Consider the following 24,255-nt stretch of genomic DNA (forward strand, 5'->3'; position numbering starts at 1 on the left):
GATTATAGAATCAAATAAACATGCATGCACAGTTTACACACACACACACACACACACACTCATTGATAATTGCAGTGTTTTATTTTGGACAAATGCAACAGTATCAAAGAAATAAATTAAGCTGGAATGCCGTGTCTCTTTGTGCAATGCACCTTTTGTATGATAATCAGCTCTCTCCCCATTTGCATTTAATTCTATTAAAAACACAATTCACCTGAACGAAATGGATAGAGGCTGAGAAATGAGACCAAGAGATATGAGACAAACCAAATGGGGAAACAGTGTTTATGTGGTAATTTTGTATTTTTGATGGTTGATGCTTTCAAAGCTGTTTTATCGGACTGTTTGACTTTTTTCAGCCCAAAATAAAAATTGGTATTTATTTTTTCTTCCAAAACCAGATTATTTTATTTTTTTAAATTATTTTGCATGGTTTCTTCATGAATTTTCATTCTATTTTGCATATTTTCCTCATGCACACAATGAAAAAATACAGTTGTCAAGCTCCACAAAAAGTCTTATGATGGTACTTCTGTCATGTAGACTACTCATAACTTGCCATGTGGATGCAGATTGCACTAGTTTTGATATCAGTGATTCAATCAAAATTTTCGTATGCTGAAACATGAATGAGATTTGAAAGCTACAGTGTAGAAATGTAGTCTGTTCTTCACACAAACCTATCGGACAATTTGAGATGTATGTCACAAATCATCATATAAACCATATTTACGTTGCTTTGTGGTGCTCTTTTTTGGAGCTTGACAGTGTCTGTTTTCGCTGTATGGAAAAGAGCTGAGACATTCTGCTAAAAATTCAGCCTTTTTTTTGGAAGAAAGAAACTGAAGGGTGTGGGTGAGTAAATAATGACAATTTTCATTATCATCATTTCCCTGTCTTTTCCGTAGCATTTCTGTGGTGTGTTCATCCCATGTGTGTGTCTGACCCTGGCTCGCTCCCGCTGAGACACAAAAAATAGGATGAATGAGAGAATGAAAGAGTTTGAATGATTGAGACAGAGGAATGGGAGATGGAAGGTTTTTCTTTGTGGCGTCCTTGTGCTCTCGCCATGAGGTACCCAAATACCATCAGTTTTTCTCTTTGTACATTTTGTTCTCTCACTCACTCTTGCTTTTTTTCTCTCTTGGTGTCTTTCGGCCTTCCAGGCTCTTTCTTGATTATCTTTCTTCTTAAATATACAGCACAGACCTTTGGTGACCAGTCAGCCATGAGCTGTGTGTGTATGGCATGTGTGCCGATTAGATAGTGTATATTTCTTCATACAGACCTCTACAGATTGAGATATACTCTATTTACATTGGTTGCTCTTTAAGCTGGCATATGCCACTGCATTTGTGTGTTACAAGCTTAGTGTTCATATGCACAAACACAGTCTTTGGCTGTCAGTGTACAAGGTTAAAAGTGTAAGATCATTTTGTATGACTGAGTGACTAAAAACCATCCATTATTTTTACATCACGTACCTAAACATCAGACTGTGTGTATGTGTGTGTTGGATGTTGGCTATGTATGCCAATATAAGTTAGTTATTACATTTATTAAATTAAATATATATCATTGATTTATTTTAAATAATCACAAATTCTTATAAATTACATTTAAATCATTTGAAATAAATTAAATAAAAATTAATTATATTATATTATGTTATATTATACTATACTATACTATACCTAGAGCAGTTTTTACATGGTAGAATCTCATTTTCTTCCCTCATCTTGTTACAAATTTTGATTTTTTTCTTTCATAAAATATAAAAATGATCTTATTTGTATTAGTATGATTTCAGAAGACTTACACGTTAATCATATAGATAATATTTTGTATAATTGCAGGACAACCAGCTAGCAGTGCATTACAATAGTCCAGTCTAGAGGTCATGAATGCATGAACTAGCTTTTCTGCATCAGAAACGGGTAGCATGTTTCGAAGCTTGCCAATGTTTCTAAGATGGAAGAATGCTGTTTTTGTAACATGGGAAATATGATTTTCAAAGGACAAGTTGCCGTCTAATATAACACCCAGATTTTTGACTTTAGAGGACGTGACCGTGCATCCGTCTAGTTGTAAATTGTAATCCAAGAGATTCTGTGTACTTAATATCTCTGTCTTATCTAAATTTAATAGGAGGAAATTATTGTTCATCCAATCTTTTACATTTTTTACACAATCTATTAGCTTAGTTTAGACGTTTCATCTGGTCTTGTTGAGATATATAGTTGAGCATCATCAGCATAACAATGAAAGCTAATCCCGTATTTTCTAATAATATTACAAAGAGGCAACATATATTAAATTAAAAAATTGTTTTTAAGATAGAAAATAGACGATACAAAATCAACTTGACGGAGTTCAAACTCAAAACAAGCAATCACAAATCAGCGCATGCGCAGTATCATATTAATCTATTGTGCTTTTTGGTAATGGAAATTTCACTTATCCTGCTTTAATAAATTTGCGCCTGCAATAATTTGTATAGGTAAACCCTTGTTTTAAAGTAGTGTCTCCAGTAGTGATACAAATTATTGTGTACGACATCACTAATTGTGGGTGCAGCTTCGCCAAGGCGACGATGGATTGTGTCATACCATTGCGTGCGCTTTCAGTGTAAATTTTGATTGGTAGATTCAGGATAGAGTGATGAGAGGGATAGAATAAAGGAGAATGGAGATGTGCAGCCCCCCCCTTCCGTTCAGAGCCATTTCCATCCAGTAGAAGAGGAGAAGAGCTGTTCTTCTGCTTCATTACTCATCTTTCACTCTTTCTTTCTGCTCCGTTCTCGTCATGTTCACTAAAGTGGATGAGGACAAAAAAAAAACAGGAGGAAAATGAAATATGAGAGTACGAACAAGAAAATTGAAAATCAGATCTTGGGAAATTTAGATGCAATGTGAATGAGAATGTGAATACCACTTGTGTCCTCTTTCTCACACCCTCTGTATACTTTTCCAACACAGGTTTAACTGACTATTTACATATCTGACCACACAGACTCTTGCAGTTTGTGTTTCATTAGGAAGTGCTTTGTGTCGTCTGTAGTCGATAATCAACTCCCTTGTTTTGCTGATGTTAAGGGATTGTTGTCCACACACTGGGTTGATGAGTCCCAGAACTGTAGTGTCGTCAGTGAAACTTAATGATATGATTGTTCCTGTGTTTGCCAACGCAGTCGTAGGTCAGCAGGATCCACATCAGTGCTATTTATGGTGGGATGAAAAGTTCTGGTATGGGTTTTTGACAGCCTGAGACTTGTTGTTCAGAAAGAACAGGACTGATGTGATCAGTTCAAGAGAAGACACTTGATAATAAGGGTTCAGAGAATGAAGGCACCTGAACTAAAAACTATAAACAACATTCTGGCGTAAGACTCTTTATTTTCCAGGAGCCTGAAGATGACATGAATACCAGTTGTTATGACATCTCTGTTGAGCACTTCAATTAAAATTAGTGTCTGATAGACTACAGCCCTGTAACACTACTTATATCACATAATGAGTGCTACACGGCTGCAGTCCATCAGACACTAATATTTATACAGCATTTATTAATTCTAGGTTTAATATGTTCATTTAATATATTTAAAGTGATAGTTCACCAAAAAATGAAAATTCTGTCATTAATTACTCACGCTCATGTTGTTCCAAACCCGTTAGACCAAGAAATTTTTGATGAGCACGCTCATGAGTTGTTTACATGAAGCAGAAGCAAGTGCATGAGTCACGATACTCTTTCCACAATGGCGGCTCATCACAGCAGACGGGATGAAGAGGAGAAGATTTGTTGAATAAAGTAGTTATTTTTGTTTTCTTTGCACACAAAAGGTTGAACCCCTGATGTCACATGGACTATTTTACTATTTTTGGAACGATATGAGGGTGAGCAATTAATGACAGAATTTTCATTTTTGGGTGAACTATCCCTTTAATTATTATAATATAACATGCTATAAATTGTATATATTGTAATAATATAATAAAATAAATTGTAATAATATTTTATAATAATATTATTGTAAAAATAAATAAGTCATATAATGTAATTTATTATAATAGTTATAACTATAATTATAATATATACTAGGCCTATTACTTTACTTACGTAATTACTATATTTGTATTAATATTTAATTAAAATTAATGAATACTATTATATTTATTATATTACATAATATATAGATTTCATATATATACAGTATATATATATATATATATATATATATATATATATACACACAATATATAGTGTATATATATATATATATATATATATATATATATATATATATATATATATATATATATACACAATCCGAATTCCGGAAATGTTCGGATGTTTTTTAAATTTGAATAAAATGAAAACTAAAATAATTTCAAATCACATGAGCCAATATTTTATTCACAATAGAACATAGAGAACATAAATGTTTAAACTGAGAAATCTTTAAATTTTATTCACAAAATTAGCTCATTTCAAATTTGATGAGTTTTGGTGTTGGAATTTGGCCCATTCTTCCCTGATATAGGTTTCCAGCTGCTGAAGAGTTCGTGGTCGTCTTTGACGTATTTTTCGTTTAATGATGCACCAAATGTTCTCTATAGGTGAAATATCTGGACTGCAGGCAGGCCAATTCATCATGTGGACTCTTCTACTACGAAGCCATGCTGTTGTAATAGCTGCAGTATATGGTTTTGCATTGTCCTGCTGAAATACACGTCATCTGGAGGGGAGCATATGTTGCTCTAAAACCTTTATATACCTTTCAGCATTCATAGTGCTTTCCAAAACAAGCTGCCCACACCATATGCAATAATGCACCCCCATACCATCAGAGATGCTGGCTTTTGAACTGAACGCTGATAACACACTGGAAGGTCTCCCTCCTCTTTAGCCCGGAGGACACAGCATCCGTGATTTCCAACAAGAATGTCAAATTTGGACTCGTCTGACCATAGAACACTTTTCCACTTCAAAACAGTCCATTTTAAATGAGCCTTGGCCCACAGGATACGACGGTGTTTCTGGACCATGTTCACATATGGCTTCCTTTTTGCATGATAGAGCTTTAGTTGGCATCTACTGATGGCACGGCGGATTGTGTTTACCGACAGTGGTTTCTGGAAGTATTCCTGGGCCCATTTAGTAATGTCAATGACAGAATCATGCCAATGAGTGATGCAGTGTCGTCTGAGGTCCCGAAGACCATGGGCATCCAACAAAGGTCTTCGGCCTTGTCCCTTACGCACAGAGAGTTCTCCAGGTTCTCTGAATCTTTTGATGATGTTATGCAATATAGATGATGAAATTTGATGTTGAGGAACGTTGTTTTTAAAGTATTTCACAATCAATTTACGCACTCTTTCACAGATTGGAGAGCCTCTGCCCATCTTTACATCTGAGAGACTGCCTCTCTAAGACATCCCTTTTATAGCCAATCCTATTACAGACCTGATGTCAATTAACTCTATTAGTTGATAGATGTTCTCCCAGCTGAAAAGTTTCTTGCTTTTTCAGCCCTTTGTTGCCCCCATGCCAATTTTTTTGAGACCTGTAGCAGGCATCAAATTTGAAATGAGCTCATTTAGTGGATAAAAGTGTGAAATTTCTCAGTTTAAACATTGGTTATGTTCTCTATGTTCTATTGTGAATAAAATATTGTTTCATGTGATTTGAAAGTCTTTTAGTTTTCATTTTATTCAAATTTAAAAAACGTTTCAACATTCCGGAATTCGGGTTGTACATATCTATTAGTAATAATAACACTAATAAATCTGGATTAGGTTAGATACCATAATAATTTGAAAAGTTAAAGTATTTAAAACATTACATTAACTAATTACATTAACTTGAATAAATAGTTGTTAGTTCATAATACCCAATGAACTACCTAATTTTAACTAATTTAAACTTATTGTGAAGTGTTACCACTGCAGTAAGGATAATTCTTTAACTTTATCAGTAATCTTTTGGCTCATTAGCCATTAAAACACACCGACACACACACACACATACACACACACACACGTCTGTGCGACTGTACTGTTGGTGTGAAGGGCGTTGTGCTTGTGTTCAGGTTGGATAAGGTGTTAAATAATTGATTAGCTCATTTCAGCACTGATATATGAGGTATCTCTCTCTGATGGATGACAGTGGAGCGCAGGACGTAAAAAAGATACTGATGAGAAATACAAGTATAGAGTTTGGTAAATGATTCCATTTTTCAGGGAGAAATAGAGGGGGAATTTTTGTGTGTTTGCGGTGAAAAAGAGCCACTTGGATGCATTAAAATGGTCTTATATCATCACCATTTGCCAGCTTATAGTTGTTGCTGTCAGGATGAAATTCCACAGATGTTTATTTCATTGTGTTATTTTCATAATACAAAATGAACAGATTGTGAAAGAAGAGGAGGATAATATAATCACTTGCATAATTTCCCTGTCTGATGTAGGCGTCAAATTAAAACATATATAGTTGCATTATAATTTGCATAATTTGGTAGAAAGTATCTTCCCATTCCTCGTCAGGTCCTTTGAAGGGCAAACTACTCTCCGTTTCTCTGTCATTTCTCTTTAAACTTTGCAGTGAAACTCGCAAAACTGAGCAGCGTTAGCTAAAGAGTGCGAGTGATGGGGATGCCGGCTTCAGCAGAGGAAAACGTTTAGTTTTGCACTCTTTTAGTTTTTACTTTCTTTTTAGGTAAAGACTAGTTGCTTGTTTGTTAAGAAATAAAAAACAGTTTGGGGTTTGTGAGATATATTCTGTTCAAAAGTTTGAGATCAGTAAGAATTTATTTAAAAAAAAAAAAAGGCTCACCAAGGCTGCATTTAATTATTGTGAAATAATATTGTGAAATATTATTGCAATTAAAAAAAAACATGTTTGTATTTTAATTAGTGTTGTCAATTGATTACAAAAAAATAACTAATTAATCACACATTTTTTCTGAAATTGAAATGAAGCTCACGGTCCTTTGCATGTCAGACATTTGCAAGTGACATAACTGCAAGTATACACAGTAAGAAAATAATTGTTCAAAAATGATCGGAGTACATTTTACAAGAAAATACTATTTCAGTCTTTCCACTTCCAAATTTCAGGTTTAATTCAAAGTGTTGCTGTTTCTTTGTAATTAATTTCCAAGCAATTTTTTTTTTTTACTGAGACATGGGAAAGTATGGATATAATTTGAAATGCAAATTTATTCCAAAATACATGATGGCTCTGTATTATGCAGGATGGTTGGCTGCCCCAGCGAAGGAGAAAAAGAGAATTAGTCATAGTGTGAAAGTCAATGAGGAAAGTGACATTGCTAAGCGTGAAAAAGAGGGAAGGAGAAAAGCAGAGGGAAAGAGAGGTATAATCATGAGGCCTGTATCTGGCGTAGAGTGGGTGTTGGAGTCCGGTCTTTTAGCGGGCGTAGCTGTAATCAGTGCGGTATTGTTGGCAGCGGTCGGCCGGCTCTGCTTGTACCCTGCAGGGGTTTTACAGCTTTAGGCTAGCGCACTGCGTGATCCTGCCACCGCTCCGCGTCAGCCTTGTAAATTAGCCCTTTACAGCTAGAGCTAGCCTCACTTTGAGAACGTACTCGCTGTGGACCCCTTCCTCACCTCCTCTATCACACAATGTCTCTATTAACCCTCCCAATCAATGAAAACCTTCAGCGCGCCAGCTGCTTTCAGCCATCCACTCCTGCTCAACCTGACTAAACTTCAACTTTCTTCCAAACCGGTATTCACGCCCCCGCTCACTCTCAACTATGAAAAGGCCAGCTTTCATATGTATTTCACAGTGTAACTTTAATCAGCCCCCTTCACTTGCCAAAGCTAGGCAGAAAAGAGTTAACGACAGGACACGCTGAGAGACACGCTAAGCGGCTAAAATACTTTTCTGTTGTATGAAATGTTTAAACAATAGCTGGCTAACCACAAAGGTCTTTATAGTGTTTAACAGAAAGTCAGCGAACAAGAGAGTATGATTAACTTGTTCGAGTGGATTGTTAAGAAATTCAGGCATAAAATGATTTGCAACAAAAATGTCTGATAAAGTCTGTTAGCATGTCTGTTATTTTCAGTGAGGGTTGGTGATTTTCTCTGGCATTAGCGGCAACCTTGTGCAGGCGATGAAGGTCATGGGGTCATGAAGGAGCATGTTTAAGCATGAAAAACTTAATTGCTTCTATTAATTATGTTTTGTCTTTTAAAAAAATACCTAATTGGCCTTTCAAAATTAAAATATCTCAAAGAAAGGAACTTTTGAAAAGAGCATTGGACATTTACAATACTTACACATTTACAATAATGTTTGATTTTATTTTACTTTATCAATGATTTTAAACCCAAAATTGTTTTTAACTTTAAAGGGGTCATTGGATGCCCATTTTCCACAAGTTGATTCTTTAGGGTCTTAAAGGGATCCCCGGGTATTAAGACATGTATAGTTTAATATAACGTAAATGATGTATCTTATTTAAATATGTAGTAGAAAACCCATGAAAGTGTATGTTATTTAAAAAAAATCGACATTGCTTTTGGACAATGGCGAAATGATTTTATGTGCACGGTATTCTGCATTGATGACGTCAAATAGGTGCACTCGGTGAGCTACTGGTGCTTTTTACCGCAACACAACTCAGAATACAAAGCTCAGAAAATAAAGTACTGATACGATACCACATTGTGTGGCTTTTGGTTGTAATTTTCAGTCGAAGGGAAACAAGAGAAGCAATGTAAGACTTCACTGCTTTCCTAGCGATAATAGGAGGAGAAAAGAATGGGAAGATATTCCTGTGGACGAATAAAACGTCCTAAAGACCCGCTTCTTTTTTCTCTCCACTTTAGCCCTGATGCCTTTGAGTCTTTTAGTAGACCACAGCTACTGAAAGAGCTTGCAAATGGCTGAGACAAGAAACGCTAGATGCCATCTTTTAGGATGTAAACATGCCAATGCTAATCATGATGCGTGGCCTCTAGAGGAGTTTCTCAGCGCGGATATCCCTCGATATCTGGGGCTTTTAGACTTCTTGTGGGGAAAAATCCATGGTACAGTATTTGGTTTAAACCTATACTTATATCCATCGCCACCACTTAGCTCTTTCAGTAGCTGTGGTCATCATATCAGTATTTTATTTTCTGAGTTGTCTACTCTAAGTTGTGTTGTGGTAAAAATAGCAACAGGTAGTGCCATTTTGCGTCATCAGAACAATGGCACCCCCCATAGTCCAAAATATTTATAAAACGATGTGATTTTTTTTAAAATGACAAATCTTTAACAGGTTTTCTACTACATTTTCATCAAGAGACATCATTTACATTATATTAAGCCATACAAGTCTTAATACCCAGGGAAGTCTATAACATACTTTGGTTAAAATTTCTCCATGGTAGTGTAAAAAACACCTTTTTAAACCTGTCAAAATCAGCTCTGTCTTCAGCACGCTGATCTAGTCCATGTTTCTCTGCTGACTCCGCCCCTCTCTCATGAAATAACTCCACGACCATGGAAAGTAGTGATAGATGGACTAACACCGAAGGCACTTCTAAACTACAAAGTTCCTGCTTGTGGTGCGAATGTTGTCATTATAATGGCCCTAGGGGCAAATTTAGTTCTCGAGGGATCGCCTTGGCGGCTAGTTCCTATAACTGAGTTCCTATTACTGCCAGGTGCAAAAGTCCCTATATAGTACACAGTACAGTCGTTCTGGTTAGGTATTATAGACCTCATTGTCAGAGACTCATCAACCTCCAGTGATTTAATGCTGTCAGTGAGTTAGACATGTGTTAGACAGTGGGTGCTCAATGACTTCATTTGCTTATGTCTCTCTGTTGCATCAGAGTAATTATCCCTTTGGAGAGTGTTTAATGCACAGGCTAATGGTCAGTGAAGCGCAGTGCAGACCTCAGAGGGCCACTGGATTTAGACCATAAACTGGACTAAATTATCTGTTGTGTGGATTTTGTAAATTTAACTGACATCTGCATTATTCTGTGAGCAATATTTGTCCCCTTGCAGAGTGCAGAGTTTCACTTTTGTGCTTGCCAGGCAAAAATTGTTGACAAGGAAGCTACTGAAAGTGACATACTGTACTGTGCAAGATGTGTTTACACAAACATTTTAATGCACATGGAATGGAATTGTAGGAAATTTTATTGTTGATTTTCATGCACAGCTCATAAAAACGAGATGCACACTTATGTGAGAATAGTAAGGTTTAAGATAGACCTGTTAGATTAATTAGATTACTTCACAAAATGTGTGTGAATTCATTCAAGGCAGGGTATGTAATTTTTCAAAAACGTTTTAGAAAACTGAGTCGGGGTCAAGTACCAAAACAAACTTGTTGCCAATCAGCAGTAAGGGGTGTGTCTACTTGTGATATGGAGGAGAGAGCGTTCAGTGAAAAGCCGAGCCGAGCGACAGAAAGATAGAGATGGCGGATAAAAAACAAAAAGAGGAAAACCACTGCGGCATGTACTCTGGATGAGTACAGTTCTTGGAGAGTGGGGAGGGTTGTATCAATGATTCGCTCAGCAGTCCGGACTACCCTCTGTAGTCTTCTGAGGTCAGATTTTGTAGCTGAGCTGAACCAGACAGTTATTGAAGTGCAGAGGATGGATTCAATGATGGCAGAGTAGAACGTTTCAGCAGCTCCTGTGGCAGGTTGAACTTCCTCGGCTGGCGAAGGAAGTACAACCTCTGCTGGGCCTTTTTCACAATGGACTCAATGTGATTGTCCCACTTCAGGTCCTGATAAATTGTGGTGCCCAGGAATCTGATTGACTCCACTGCAGTCACAGGGCTGTTCATGATGGTGACTGGGGGAGAGCAGGGGGTTTCTCCTGAAGTCCACTAAAAAAAAAAAAAAAAAAAGGGAAAGGGAAGTGGTGTGTGGCCAAGTATGGTGACCCATACTTGGAATTTGTGCTCTGCATTTAACCCATCCAAGTGTACACACAGTAGTGAACATACACCCGGAGCAGTGGGCAGTCAATGCTGTGGCGCCCGGGGAGCAGTTGGGGGTACGGTGCCTTGCTCAAGGGTGTCACCTCAGTCATGGTATTGAGGGTGGATAGAGTGTTGGTTATTCACTCCCCCACCTACAATCCTTGCCGGACCGGAGAATCGAACCCACGACCTTCAGGTTACAAGTCCAACTCTCTATCCATTAGGCCACGACTGCCCCTGTCATCTACTGTCATCTACTGTCATCACTGATTTGTAATGTAGTTGTTTAAAACTCAAATCTACGGTTTTATTTCTAAAAACAGCACCTGTTTGAAAATGTGCTTTGCCAATTTCAGAGACGTGAGCTCCACGCGATCACCGGGCGCTCAGTGCTCATGTATCCCAAATAGAGGAGCATAACCTCGGCTAGTCCTTCTGACATTTGCCGCTGGATCTGATGTCTCTGTAGTGGATAAACATAAGATATAATTAGTTTTGGGTAAATCTAACCGGTAATATTTGGTCTTTATTCTATTGTTCTATAAATATGTTTAAATGAAAATGAAAAGAGTCAGTGGTGTTTGATATTTCGTCTGTAAATACAGTGAGGAAGATTGCAGTAGCCGAGGCGAACTGACTGACGTTATCAAGTACGCTGCTCTTTGCAGAATTACCGGACTTGTGTTGATCGATCCGCGGGAGTTCACACTCCTGAGTTTAACTTGTGAAGTCCGAACTACCGAGGATGCAAGTCTGAAATTTGCGTACTTGGTATTAAGAAATGTGCGCAGACCTAACGTTACGTCACCAGACTATTTGCCTAATCTTCTCGATACTTTAGACTGTGATGGAAACGCAGACAGCAACAGGTCTGGGGGAAGATTCAAGATTTTTTCAAGATTCGAGAGTTTTATTTGTCACATACACAATTATACAGAGTATAACCAGCAGTGAAATGTAGGTCAGGTCCACTCCAAGGACAGTGCAATTATAAAGTATACAAATATTAAGAGAAGAAAAGTAGAAAAAATAAAAAAAAATAAAAAAAATAAAATAAATAAATAAATAAAATAAAATAAAAGAATAAAATAAAAAGATAGATAAAAAATATAAATATAAATGTGCAGGTCAGTATGTTGTTGACTTAAATAGTACTAAGAGGAATGTGCAAAATAATGTGCAAAAAAGTTGTAGGTATATAATAGCAGCAATATGAGGTAGAGAAAAATTATGAATAGCTTATTGATGGTGATATTTACATGGAGTCAAGTGATGTTATGACACAGAGTTAGAGTTTAGGAGCCTGATGGCCTGGGGGAAGAAGCTCCTCCTAAGTCTCTCAGTTTTTGCCATCAGGCTACGGAAGCGCTTACCAGATGGAAGCAAAGTGAATAGCTGGTTACCAGGGTGATTTGAGTCCTTGATTATTTTGACAGCTCTATTTTTGCAGCGTTTGAGGTAGATGTCCTGCAGAGAGGGGAGAGCAGACCCTGAGATGCGCTCAGCTAAGCGCACAACTCTCTGTAGTGCTTTGCAGTCCTGATTGGAGCTGTTTCCATACCACACTGAGATGCACTGAGTCAATACACTTTCTATGGTCCCTGAATAGAAAGTTTTCAGGATTGCTGGTGAGACCCTGAATTTCCTCAGCTGTCGCAGATGGTACAGTCTTTGCCTGGCTTTCTTTACCTGTGATTGGATGCGTGTAGTCCAAGTCAGGTTCTCGGAGATGTTTACACCGAGGTACTTGAAGCTGCTCACCCTCTCCACGGGGGTCCCACTGATCATAAGAGGAGTGTAGGAGTGGATCATAAGAGGAGTGGGAAAACAGTTCCTGGGACATATTGTTCCAGGTACATTTGGTGGAAAAGCGGCTTATGTTTCACAGAACTAATCGTTGCCTGGGTTGCGTAGGCTACATATATGTGGGACAGATCTATCAAAATAGGGGCGAGACCCTTTTGGGGTAGGGGCGTGTTTGTTTTGGTGATTTCAAATATCAACATTGGCTTCCAGAAATTGCTTACCTTTAAGTCAAATTTCCCTTTTAATAATTGTGAAGCAAAACATCAGGATATGCAAATACTGTCATCACTGATTGGTGCGACAGGACATCTGCTGTACATTCAAACTCCAAACTGCAAGCATTCTATTTAGCAGCAGATGTTAAAAGCTTAACTGTGAAAACACAATTTACCACAAAATGAGTGATGAATTTGCCTTTATTTTACTGTCTCATTGTGATCCTAAAACAATTACTGAGAGAGCGGCGTCCATGATTTTACAGATGTTAAGCTGAATTTGTTTTCTTAAATATTTACATCTAAGTAAGCGTAGTTGAAAAGTTAACTTACTTTATAAAAGAATGAAGAAGAGGAAAGGAAGTGCCCCATACTTGGAATTTGTGCTCTGCATTTAACCCATCCAAGTGCACACACACAGCAGTGAGAAGTGAACACACACACAACAGTGGGCAGCCAATGCTGTGGCGGCCAGGGAGCAGTTGGGGGTTCGGTGCCTTGCTCAAGGGTCTCACCTCAGTTGTGGTATTGAGGGTGGAGAGAGTGCTGGTTATTCACTACCCCCACCTACAATCCCTGCCGGACCTGATACTCGAACCCACAACCTTCGGGTTAATATGCTGATTTGCTGCTCAAGAAACATTATTATCAGTGTTGAAAACAGTTGTGTGGCATGATGTTTTTTTTTCCTTTGATGAATAGAAAATTCAAAAGAACCATATTTATTTAAATATAAATCTTTTTTAGCATTAAAAATGTTTTTACCATCACTTTTGATACATTTTAATGCATAAGTATTCATTTCTGTAAATTAAAACCCTGAGATAAAAAGACAAAGTCTTATTGACAGATATGATCTGATAGAGTTGTACCTGAGATCCTAGCTTATAGACTGCTATAATTTTAACATTGTCAGAAAAGCACTGAAAATAATTTTCCTCTCTCTGTAGAGGATATAATTTATGCTGATTTGCTACTGAACTCTTGATGATAAGGATAGAATTGAATATGACAGAAAAAAAGAACAGACTGAACATGATGAAGGAATCCCTGTGATCCTAAACATTTTTAGTTAATTTGTCTCCTCAGAGAGTCTCTGGGAAGACTTCAGATGGGTTAATGAGCTGATAAGGGGCTTGTGATCATTTAGAAATATGATAATAGTAATTATAGAGCTTAAGAACATGTTGAACAGAGTGTGTAGTTAAACTGTTTGTGTGTCTGCACAGTGATCTTCAGAGGAATGTATTGTTGCTTCCTTTAGTGTTTGTTGTTCAAGTCTCAATTTGAATTTTACCCCACATCTCACTCTAAATCTAACTTTGAATGAATAGTTCACTCAAAAATGAAAATGTGCTGAAAATGCACTCATCCTCAGATGCAGATTAATTTGTTTGTTCATGGGGACAGAATTGGAGAAATTTAGCATTACATCGCTTGCTCACCAATGGATCCTCTGCAGTGAATGGGTGCCGTCAGAATGAGAGTCCAAACAGCTGATAAAAACATTACAGTAATCCACAAGTAATCCACATGACTCGAGTCCATCAGTTAATGTCTTGTGAGGTGAAAAGCAACTTGAAACCATTGCTACAGTCCAAAATACGAGTCCGTAATCCATAAAAATCTGAAAAAGTGCATCTGCTGCTGTCCTCTCACATCAAAATCCACCCACATATTCAGTTAGAACTGTTTGAGACTGTTTTTCTAGTTAACAATGCTGGAGTCAAATGATGCTTGATCTGTGCATATTTCTCCCCTGATTCATATCAGATGATTTGTTTCACTGGTGAAAGCAATATTATGGACATTAGAAAAATGCCATTTTTTGCTTCACACGACATTAATTGATGGACTGGAGTGACATGGATTATTGTTAAGTTTTTATCAGCTGTTTGGACTCTCATTCTGATGGCACCCATTCACTGCAGAGGATCCTTTGGTGAGCAAGTGATGTAATGTTAGATTTCTCCAAATTTGCTCTGATGATGAAACAAACTCATCTGCATCTTGGATGGCGAGTAGATTTTCAGCAAATTTTTCAAATCGTCAAAACTGTTCCTTTAAATGTATACATTTGGCAGATTCTTTTACTGTTTGAGTTACAGCAATGGCTCGATCTTAATGTAAGCTTCACTCTTTTCACCTTTCACTCTTGATCTCTCTTTGAATCTCTCTTTTTTCCTGTGGTGTTTTTGTGTAAACTGATTTTTCATGTGCCACAATGTATAAATGAGGCAGAAAGCTAATAATAAGTAGCCTCTTTCTCTCCTCCCATTTCCCTCTTTCTGTTTTCCTGGTTTGGGAATAATCTTCTCTAACATACTGCAGTTGAAAGAGGCTGGGGAGTCCCTGCTGTATTTGAGGTTTTTAATACTATTAGATATGCCTCTCTCTCCCACTCATGCATTCTTTTTCTTCCTTCATTCTTCTTCTTTTATATTCTTGTTAGGCTTTTTCCTAACCTAAAATGTTATAGTTGAATACAAAATTCTTTCTCAGATCAACACTTTCTTTTGCATAGGGGGCTGCTAAATATTCTGATATGTTTGTCATCAGCATCCTGTACACTCAGAAACAGGCAAAGAACACAGTATATGTAATCATTTTTTAATGAAAAATGTCACAGACCTACAGTAAAAATGTGATTGTAATGCAGTTATTAAATTGAAAAATAAAAGAAGTGTTCCAGTTTCCTTAGTTGACCTAAAGCGTTTTGATTTAAGGTGTGTGAACTTTAGCGTATAAGAGCTGAGGGCAGCTGAGCAGTGAGAGTGTGAGAGGACGTTATCAGGTCGAGGCAAGACAGCAAGTTAGAATTCACTGTCCACATCTATCTTCATTCCTTCTTATGATTCCTATTTTTTTCTAATCCTCTTTTCTCTCTCTCTTTTATCTTTGTCCTTTATACCTCTCATGCTTTCTTTCTCTTCAATAGTTTATCTGAATCTTTTCTAAATCCTTTCTTTTCAAAGGATGGATATCTCCTGTTTTATTGAAAGAGATAAAAAGGGAGTGCTTGCTGAAGTACAACTTCTTTCTCTCAGGAAGGATCTGGTTTACTGTTTGCGAATAGGAAGTGTGGAACTCTCTTGCTCTCTTTTTTTGTGGCCTAGGGATTCTGGGAGTAATGCGGCGACATTCAGCTTTATTTAAATGACTTATATAAATAAATATATGTAAATAGAATACCGTATATAAGCATAAATAATACTGCTGGCTGTTTAACGTCAGCTATTCTCCGCAAAAGTTTATGAAGTTGCCTTTCCTGTTCCATATACTGTAGACTTTTTTTCTAGTGTAGGTGCGTGTAGATGTATTGTAGGGCAGCTATGTGTGTGTGTTTGTGATGATGATCTTTGTTACATTATTTCACCATTAGATGGCGACCAGAGACTGTATTTAAGAGTGAGTCAGCAGTAAAGACTTTTATATTGAAAGAGACTGAAACAGTATTGTAAACAAGGAAGTTATTTTTACTTTCAGCAACACCTTGTAAAATGCAGCCAACACATGCACTGAGCAGTGCTGTCATCGGAAATCACCCTTAACAGATGAAAGGATACTATGACAAAGATAGCGGACATTCAAACTAATGTTTTATTGTGAATATGAGATAAGAATATGAGAGCCGAAGAATGAATGCTGTATCAGATGCAGGCAATCCCAGTCGCTCAGTCCATCTCTCTCATAATATTCTACACCAGGGGTGTAGAGTGCCGATATCCTGCAGAGTTTAGCTCCAACCCTGAAAAAACCACACCTGCCTGTAGCCCTAGTAATTCTGAAGACCTTGATTAGCTTGTTCAGGTGTGTTTGATTAGGGCTGGAGCTAAACTCTACAGGACAGCAGCACTGCAGGTCCGACGTTGCCTACCCCTGCTCTACACGATACAGTGAGCTTTTAATAAGTAACACACTACCTTTTCAATGAAGCAACTCAACTTTCGTTAGTAGCTCTAAAGTGATATTTTGGAATTAGTAATGAAGGCTTGGGCTCATCTTTTGAACTGTCATCTTTAGATTTGAATCCATGGTGGAAGGAAGTAGTTCTGCACAAAAGAGGGCTTTTAAAGACACTCCTTTGTTGTTTCTTGTGTATTTACACACTCATGCCATCAAACTGTTGCATTAACGCAATATCACAGTCATAGCAGTGCGATATGGCTGTATATTGACAAAGCTGTGATTCGGCTGTAGGCACGATGCCGCACGAGTGTAATTTTTAAAAAATACATTTATATACTGTATCCATATAGCCATACATATTGGCTTTGTTTTGGAGTAAAAATTACGTATTTTAATCAGATTCAACCTTATAGACCACATTCATGAAGATACTGTATGAATACTGACTTAAAACTTAGGGAGAGTCTGAAAATGCTCCTCTAGCATTTTAGTCTGTGTTCTCTCTGGTGCTGACTGACTGCATCATATCTCAGAGACAGCAGGGGTCTGATCATTTCACACGTGAGTCACTTACTGTCAGGTGAAATGATTGAGACAAGAGCTGTCACTCATCATCTGAAATATGCTTAACCACAGCATTAAATAGTGCTCATTATGCAAGTTGTATCATTACTGTCTCTGTGTAAATAGAACACTCCAGTGGGAACATCTGTGCTCATGGTGAACGCGACAGACCCGGATCAGGGCGTGGGTGGCAGTGTGCTCTTCTCCTTCCAGCCACCCTCTCCGTTCTTCTCCATTGACGGGGCCAGAGGAATCGTTACTGTGACGAGAGTGCTGGACTATGAGACGACAACCGCCTATCAGCTCACTGTTAATGCCACGGTTAGAAAACACACTGAAGAGCTCTACACTGTGGAATTACTGAGTCAATTCCAAAGCCAAATAAAACATGTCTTGTTTTTCTCTGTAACAGGACCAGGATAAACGGCGTCCGCTCTCGAGTCTGGCTAATTTGGCGATTACCATCACTGATATTCAGGACATGGACCCCATCTTCACCAACCTCCCCTACAGCACTAATATATTGGAGGACGAACCACCAGTCAGTACACACACATACATTTAGTCTTGCTTTGTTCTTACTTCTGCAGTATTTAGATGAGTGAATCTCACAAAATGTCACAAGACCCCTCCGCCCCCCAAAATAATATTTTTATATTGCATTTTCTATTTAGTTGATTTTTATTATTTAACAAATTTATTTTTAATGGATTTATTTAGACATTTTCATGACAACTATGTTGTGCTAATTTTCTAATAACTTTAATGTCTTTATAATTTCCATTATTCTTATTTGCAATTAATATTTTCTATTAAATTATACTTTCTAATAAATTATATTATTTCTTTTGATATTTAATTTTTTTATGTATTTTACATTTTTATTTATTTATTCAGAATTACTATTTTATTTTATTATTATTATTGTTTTTATATTTTTGTTTCTTTAAATATACACTTACTTTTTTTCATTATAGCATTATTTTCATGACAATTAAGGAAAGGTCCCTCTCAAATGATCTAATAACTTTAATGTGTTTGTAATTTGTATTATTCTCAAATGCAAACATGGACACGGCCTGGACATATCTTTTGTGAGATTCATCCAAATGCATTAGCACAAAACCTAGTGAGCTGCCTACGTAGACAGCATATTTGGGCCTCATAAGCATGTTAGAAAGGATGTAATTTTACAAGGTTTTGAGTTATAGAAACCATAAAACAGATGTAAAGACAAAAATGTCAAAGTAAAGTAAAGATTTGTATAAACAGAAAACATTCAAGGGAGTGAGGGAGAACGACAGACATAGAGAGAGGGCGAGAGAGAGAAAAAGACAGTTTGGCTGACAATGTAATGTGTGTGTTGAGTAATTAGACAATAATTATGAGAGAAGCAGCCATTACACCTGTGAACTCTCGCTGGAATATTCCTGTAATTACAGTGATAGATTTATACTGTGACCTGCTCAGTGTGAGAGCCCACGAAAGGTCATTCAACTCGAGATTCACTACTGGCCGTTTGGTCCTGTGTTGGTTTACTGTGTCAAACACACCGCCGCAGGCTCTGAGGATATGTGTTTGTTGGATGTGTTTGTGCCTGTTTCTGTCTGTGTGAAATTGAGAGTGGAAGTAGCTACATTAAAGCTGCCTTTACAACAGACCATAGACCAGAAATCACATATTTCCAATGGAGATTCACACTTACTGAACTGCTGTATCGATTTTATACTGTTCAACAGTTTAATAAACAAGAAGTTTCTATTGAAGTTTTATTTTAGACACAAAACAGTCAGTTTTCTTCTCCACAAAAAAAAAAGTTCCAAAATAAACCAAAGCAGAATCAGCTATATTTAATCAAAATTTATTCTCAAATTTATTTAAAACTAAGTTTTAAAAACCAGACCAAAACCAGAAATCTCTCCTCAGAATAAAACTGTATCTGTAAACTTGCATTTCAAGCTGAATAAAATGTGTGAAGAACAATAAATGATAAAAATAAAGAATATTTTTTTGCTTATAAGGCAGCACTGTATCGATTTTCTTTAAATTATATATATATATATATATATACACATATACATACATACATACTATATATATATATATATATATATATATATATATATACAGTGTTGGGGAAGCTACTCTGAAACTGTAGTTTGACAAGCTACAAGCTACTCGTAAGTTAAAGTAGTTAAACTACAGTCAAGCTACCCTTTTGGAAAAGTAGTTAGCTACACTACAAGTTACTATCAAAAAGTAGCTAGCTACATTGAAACTACTTTTGATTTTTTTGAACAACATATATTATAAATAACTGAATAAGTGTCTGAGGAATGTTTTAAGTAAAATATTTAGTGTTTAAAACAATGCAATACAATTATGATTTCAAAGAGTATTGTTTTATTACACACAACACTCAAATATCTCAGACTGTTACAAAAAGTGTAACCTTTACTTGTCGTTTCTTTGAGAGACATGAACTTGGACAAATAAGGCCATGGGTAATTAACGTTAGTTGTTTCTCCATCCTCCAAATCTGCCGCCACGTCTTGCTCCATCATGGATAATATGGGTGTGTCAACCCACTTCTGTACGTCAGTGAACCGTTAGCCGCAAGATGCGTGATTAAACAACAGGTGGCGGTAATGGCAAAAAATGAGTTTGTAATCTAACAAGAAGAATATCCTTGCATCGTGCTGATTCGCGCAGGCTCGACAAAACGCAATGTAGCTTTTGCTCGCGCTACACCGCTACTTGCTGCAAAAAGTAGTTAGCTACTGGAAAAGCTACACTGTTTAAAAAGCAACTGAGCTACTGCCAAGCTACTGAAAAATGTAGTTAAGTTAGTAGCGTCGCTACTTGTAGTTAACTACTCCCCAACACTGTATATATATATATATATATATGCATACATGCATACATACATACATACATACATACAATATATATATATATATATATATATATATATATATATATATATATATATATATAATTGATTTATATATATAATATAAATTTTTAATTTGTGTAAAATATCAGTGATTAATAGACATACTAACAGTCAAAAGTTTGGAATAATTATGTTTTTTTTTTTTTATTAGTCTCTTATGCTCTCCAAAACTGCATTTATTTGATCAAAAATACAGTTAAACAGTAATATAGTGAAATTTAAGAACTGTTTTCTATTTTATTTTAATATATTATATAATGTACATATCAGCATTTCATCATTTGTATCACTCCACTTCTCAACCAACTCTGAGTAGCTGTCTTTTTACCTATTGCTCTTTCTTTCATACCCCATATTTTCTCTCTCCCTCCTTTTATTTCTCTCTCTGGTGTCCATTTGCTTGCATATTAACTCGTGAACGTGTCAGAAGTGAAGTGTGGTGACACAGATCTATCAGTCGTCTCGGGAAGGTCATGAATAAGAAGACAGTGATGACTTTAGACCAGTTGTCCTGTCTAAATGTGGCGGTCAGCATCAAGATCCTAGTGGATGCGATTGATTTTGGCATTTCATTTCTTATTTCCCAAAGTTGCGGAAACACTATTAAAAAAAAGACAAGAGGCTTTTGTGATGAGAATTAGACAGTCTAAACACGTACGCCCTCAATAAGGGCACACGTCACACTAGCATGTTCGTATAAAACGATGTTGACACGTACACTTAGCCACACGCAGAGAGCTTAAAGCTTATCTTCCCTCACACTCACACACACGTGTACGGAGTGTGTGTCGGCTCAGACGACGGGCCTCGGGCTAAGTGACTGAGTAGGTTTGGAGAGTTCTCAAGGCTACTGACATTTACATGCAAACAGATATCAAACACGCAGAGCTGGCGTGGGTCATCTGTCAAAACACAACTCTTAACCCTCGCTCCATCTCAGGTGCATCGCTCTCACTCAGACATCTGGAGAGAGAGAGAGAGAGAGAGAGAGAGATCCTTTAGCTTTTCTCGTTCATCTCAATGCCTTTTTTACATTGGAGAAACAAAGCAGTAGTTATAGTTAAAGCAACAGTTAAATCAATAGTTTGCCCAAGATTCTCAATCCTAGTATGACATATTATACTGTATATATATATATATATATATATGTCCCGTAGATTAGTGTAGTTACTTCATCTATCAGCAGGTTCTCGCTGTCCATCCTAACCTGTCAAACCTTGACCCTCTGGCACAAACACAGCTTTGCGGTTTATGCTCATACCGTAGGAAACTGAATCCAGCTGCCAAATGGACCAAAGTTTGACAACAGCTGCAACGGAGAGAAAAACAATGTTTTGCAGGAAAAGTGGAGAGTTTTTGCACCTCTGTTTGGCGTTTTCTTTTGTCAGGGTGACATTTAAAGGCTTTTTAGGGGCAAACACAATTTGGCTGTCAAGCGCTTGATCTGAAATGGTGCAAGAGAAGAGACACGGATGGAGGGAGGATGGAGGAGTGGACAAGAAGGTGCAGGGAGAATGTTTAAGGATGAGAGGACAGGAAAGAGAAGGAGAATGACGTGTGCATGATTGAACATTCAACTTGTGCGGATGGCAAGAGAATGGCTCGCAAATTACTTCAGCCACACTTCATCCCCTGTTCAGCCGCTTTTGTCATCCATTTCTCTCTCGCTCCTCTTCACATTCTTGCGCTAAACGTGCTGTAATTGATTGTGTGCTGTAATAGCAGTGGAGTGTTGGCAGAAATGAAGCATAAACAGCTCTCAGACACTATTTGCTGGATCAATGGCAGACCCTCTCTCACTTTTCTCCTTAAGCATCTGTACTGTTTCTCATTCAGTATCAAACTCAGAATATTTCTCTATTTGTTGTTTTTTATGTCTCATTTGATTCATTCATTTTTGAAGCTGATGCCCCCGTAACAGTTTCCTCAACAGTTGCACACAAAAGCATTTTAACACTAAAAATGTCTGATTTTCATTGCATTACACAAAATAAAACCAAATGGCATTTATTTTAAAACAGCACAAGCACATTTTTCATGCAAAAAAAAATTTTCATTTAAAAAAAAAATTATAATTTGGATATTCTGTCCAAACAAAAGACTATTTAGGCACTTGTATGCATAATTTTCACATGTTTCTTGCTTTACCTCATTAAATGCCTGTTGTCTGTGTGTGTTTGTAGGGTTATGAAGTCCGTAAGATCACAGCGATCGATCAAGACTTGGGTCGACCACGTGGAATTGGATATACAATCATGTCAGGTCAGTCACATCCATCATAATTATCACATCTGTCTAAGAACATTTCATTTGTTCCCTTTGAACTTTGTTCAGATGTGTTATGCAGTTTATTAATGAATGTATTCCTTTAAGGCTTTGTAAACAAATAGAAACAATTCACAGGGTAGAATGACATGATATTAGATAATAGAAATAATAACATTAATAATAATATGTATTCTAATATTTTATAGGTTTTCTTTATTGTTGTATTAAATTTAAGTGTTTTCGGCTGTGTTAACAAATATTTCAAATGGTAGAATGATGTAATTTTAGATAATAATAATAATAATAATAATAGTAATATAAAATATAAAAATATATAAAATATTAGTTTTTTTTTATTTCTGTCTTTAATTTTTTAGCAAATTAGGGTTGTAAATATTTTATTTTATTTTATTATTTTATTTTTGTATCCTCTTGATTCCAAATCTGGAAATAAACTGTCATATCCTCCCCTGTATTATTACATCATATTTCCTTGAATTATAACCTTGAATGACCATAAACATTTAGCTTTGAATCTGAATATAAAATGAACTCAGAGTGCATTTTTCGTACATGTTTAAAGTGAATTAGACAGAGAATGTGAAGCTGACCGCTCTCAGTGCAGGGGAAAGAGACACATATATGAAAATGTGCATTTCATGGCATTTCGAATAGCCTACTCATTTCAGAATCTTTTGTTTGGATGACAGTATGTAATTGGAATTTAAAATATGCAGTGATCATCTCAAAATATTCCACTCATAATCAGACAATTATATAATGACTAATGTCATGATTTGATATATAGTGATTTGAGTGTTGAGCGTATTATGATTTTTCATGCTCCAGTGTGAAGGACAGTGGCCTGTATGCGTCACATTAGTGCTGATGTGGTGTAAGTCTCTTAGGATGTGGGATAATGTGTGCGTGTGACTGAAAGCCTTTGTCGATTTAGTCCATACATGAGCTTAACACAGCAGGACAAACCTTTCCACAGTGCAACAAACACACACACACACTCACTGTAGCTGTGTACTTGTGTGTGCACGGCCTCCTCCGTAGATCACTTTCATTGCTATCAGCATGAGACAGACGGAGCAAAGGGAGGAACAGAATGAAGGCCGAGAGACAGAGAGAGTCAGAGAAAGAGAGAGAGAGAGGGTTACACCATGTGTTTCTGTGATATATTTCAGATGTACATTGAGAACCTTCAGTGGCTCAATTTTTCATAATTGTGTGTTGAATGGGTTTTGTAGGTTGTATATGTGTATATATAGATTTGACACTTAAATGACAATGAGTGTTTGAATGGCACTGCATTATGTGCAAAATACCAAACCACTCAGAGAGAAACACTGTATGTGAATATACGTAGTAAAAGTGGGCCGCTTTAAATGCCATGTTTTCTGAGTAGTGTTGAGAGATATGTTTCATTCTAACATTGTTTCGAAGTTTTTGATAAAAAAAAATAAAAGCAGGGTAGGTGATTTGGTTCAAAAACATTTTTATGACATTTAGCTTCATGCATTCTTTTTTAAAACACTTCAATGTGGGTATGTTTCATAACAACATTTT

The 24,255-nt window shown here is 36.8% G+C and overlaps 1 protein-coding gene across 1 annotated transcript in view; it reads left to right on the top strand.

Moving 5' to 3' along the window:
* Positions 1-24,255, top strand: part of LOC306882661 (cadherin-23-like) — a 258,486-nt gene that overhangs the window by 78,255 nt on the left and 155,976 nt on the right. Inside the window, exons 6-8 of the mRNA XM_079437468.1 lie at positions 17,583-17,777; positions 17,869-17,997; positions 22,596-22,674. Coding sequence (XP_079293594.1) covers positions 17,583-17,777; positions 17,869-17,997; positions 22,596-22,674 — 403 coding nt within the window. The remainder of the gene's footprint in view (positions 1-17,582; positions 17,778-17,868; positions 17,998-22,595; positions 22,675-24,255) is intronic.

Source organism: Barbus barbus, assembly GCF_936440315.1.
Source record: "Barbus barbus genome assembly, chromosome: 16".
NCBI lineage: Eukaryota > Metazoa > Chordata > Actinopteri > Cypriniformes > Cyprinidae > Barbus > Barbus barbus.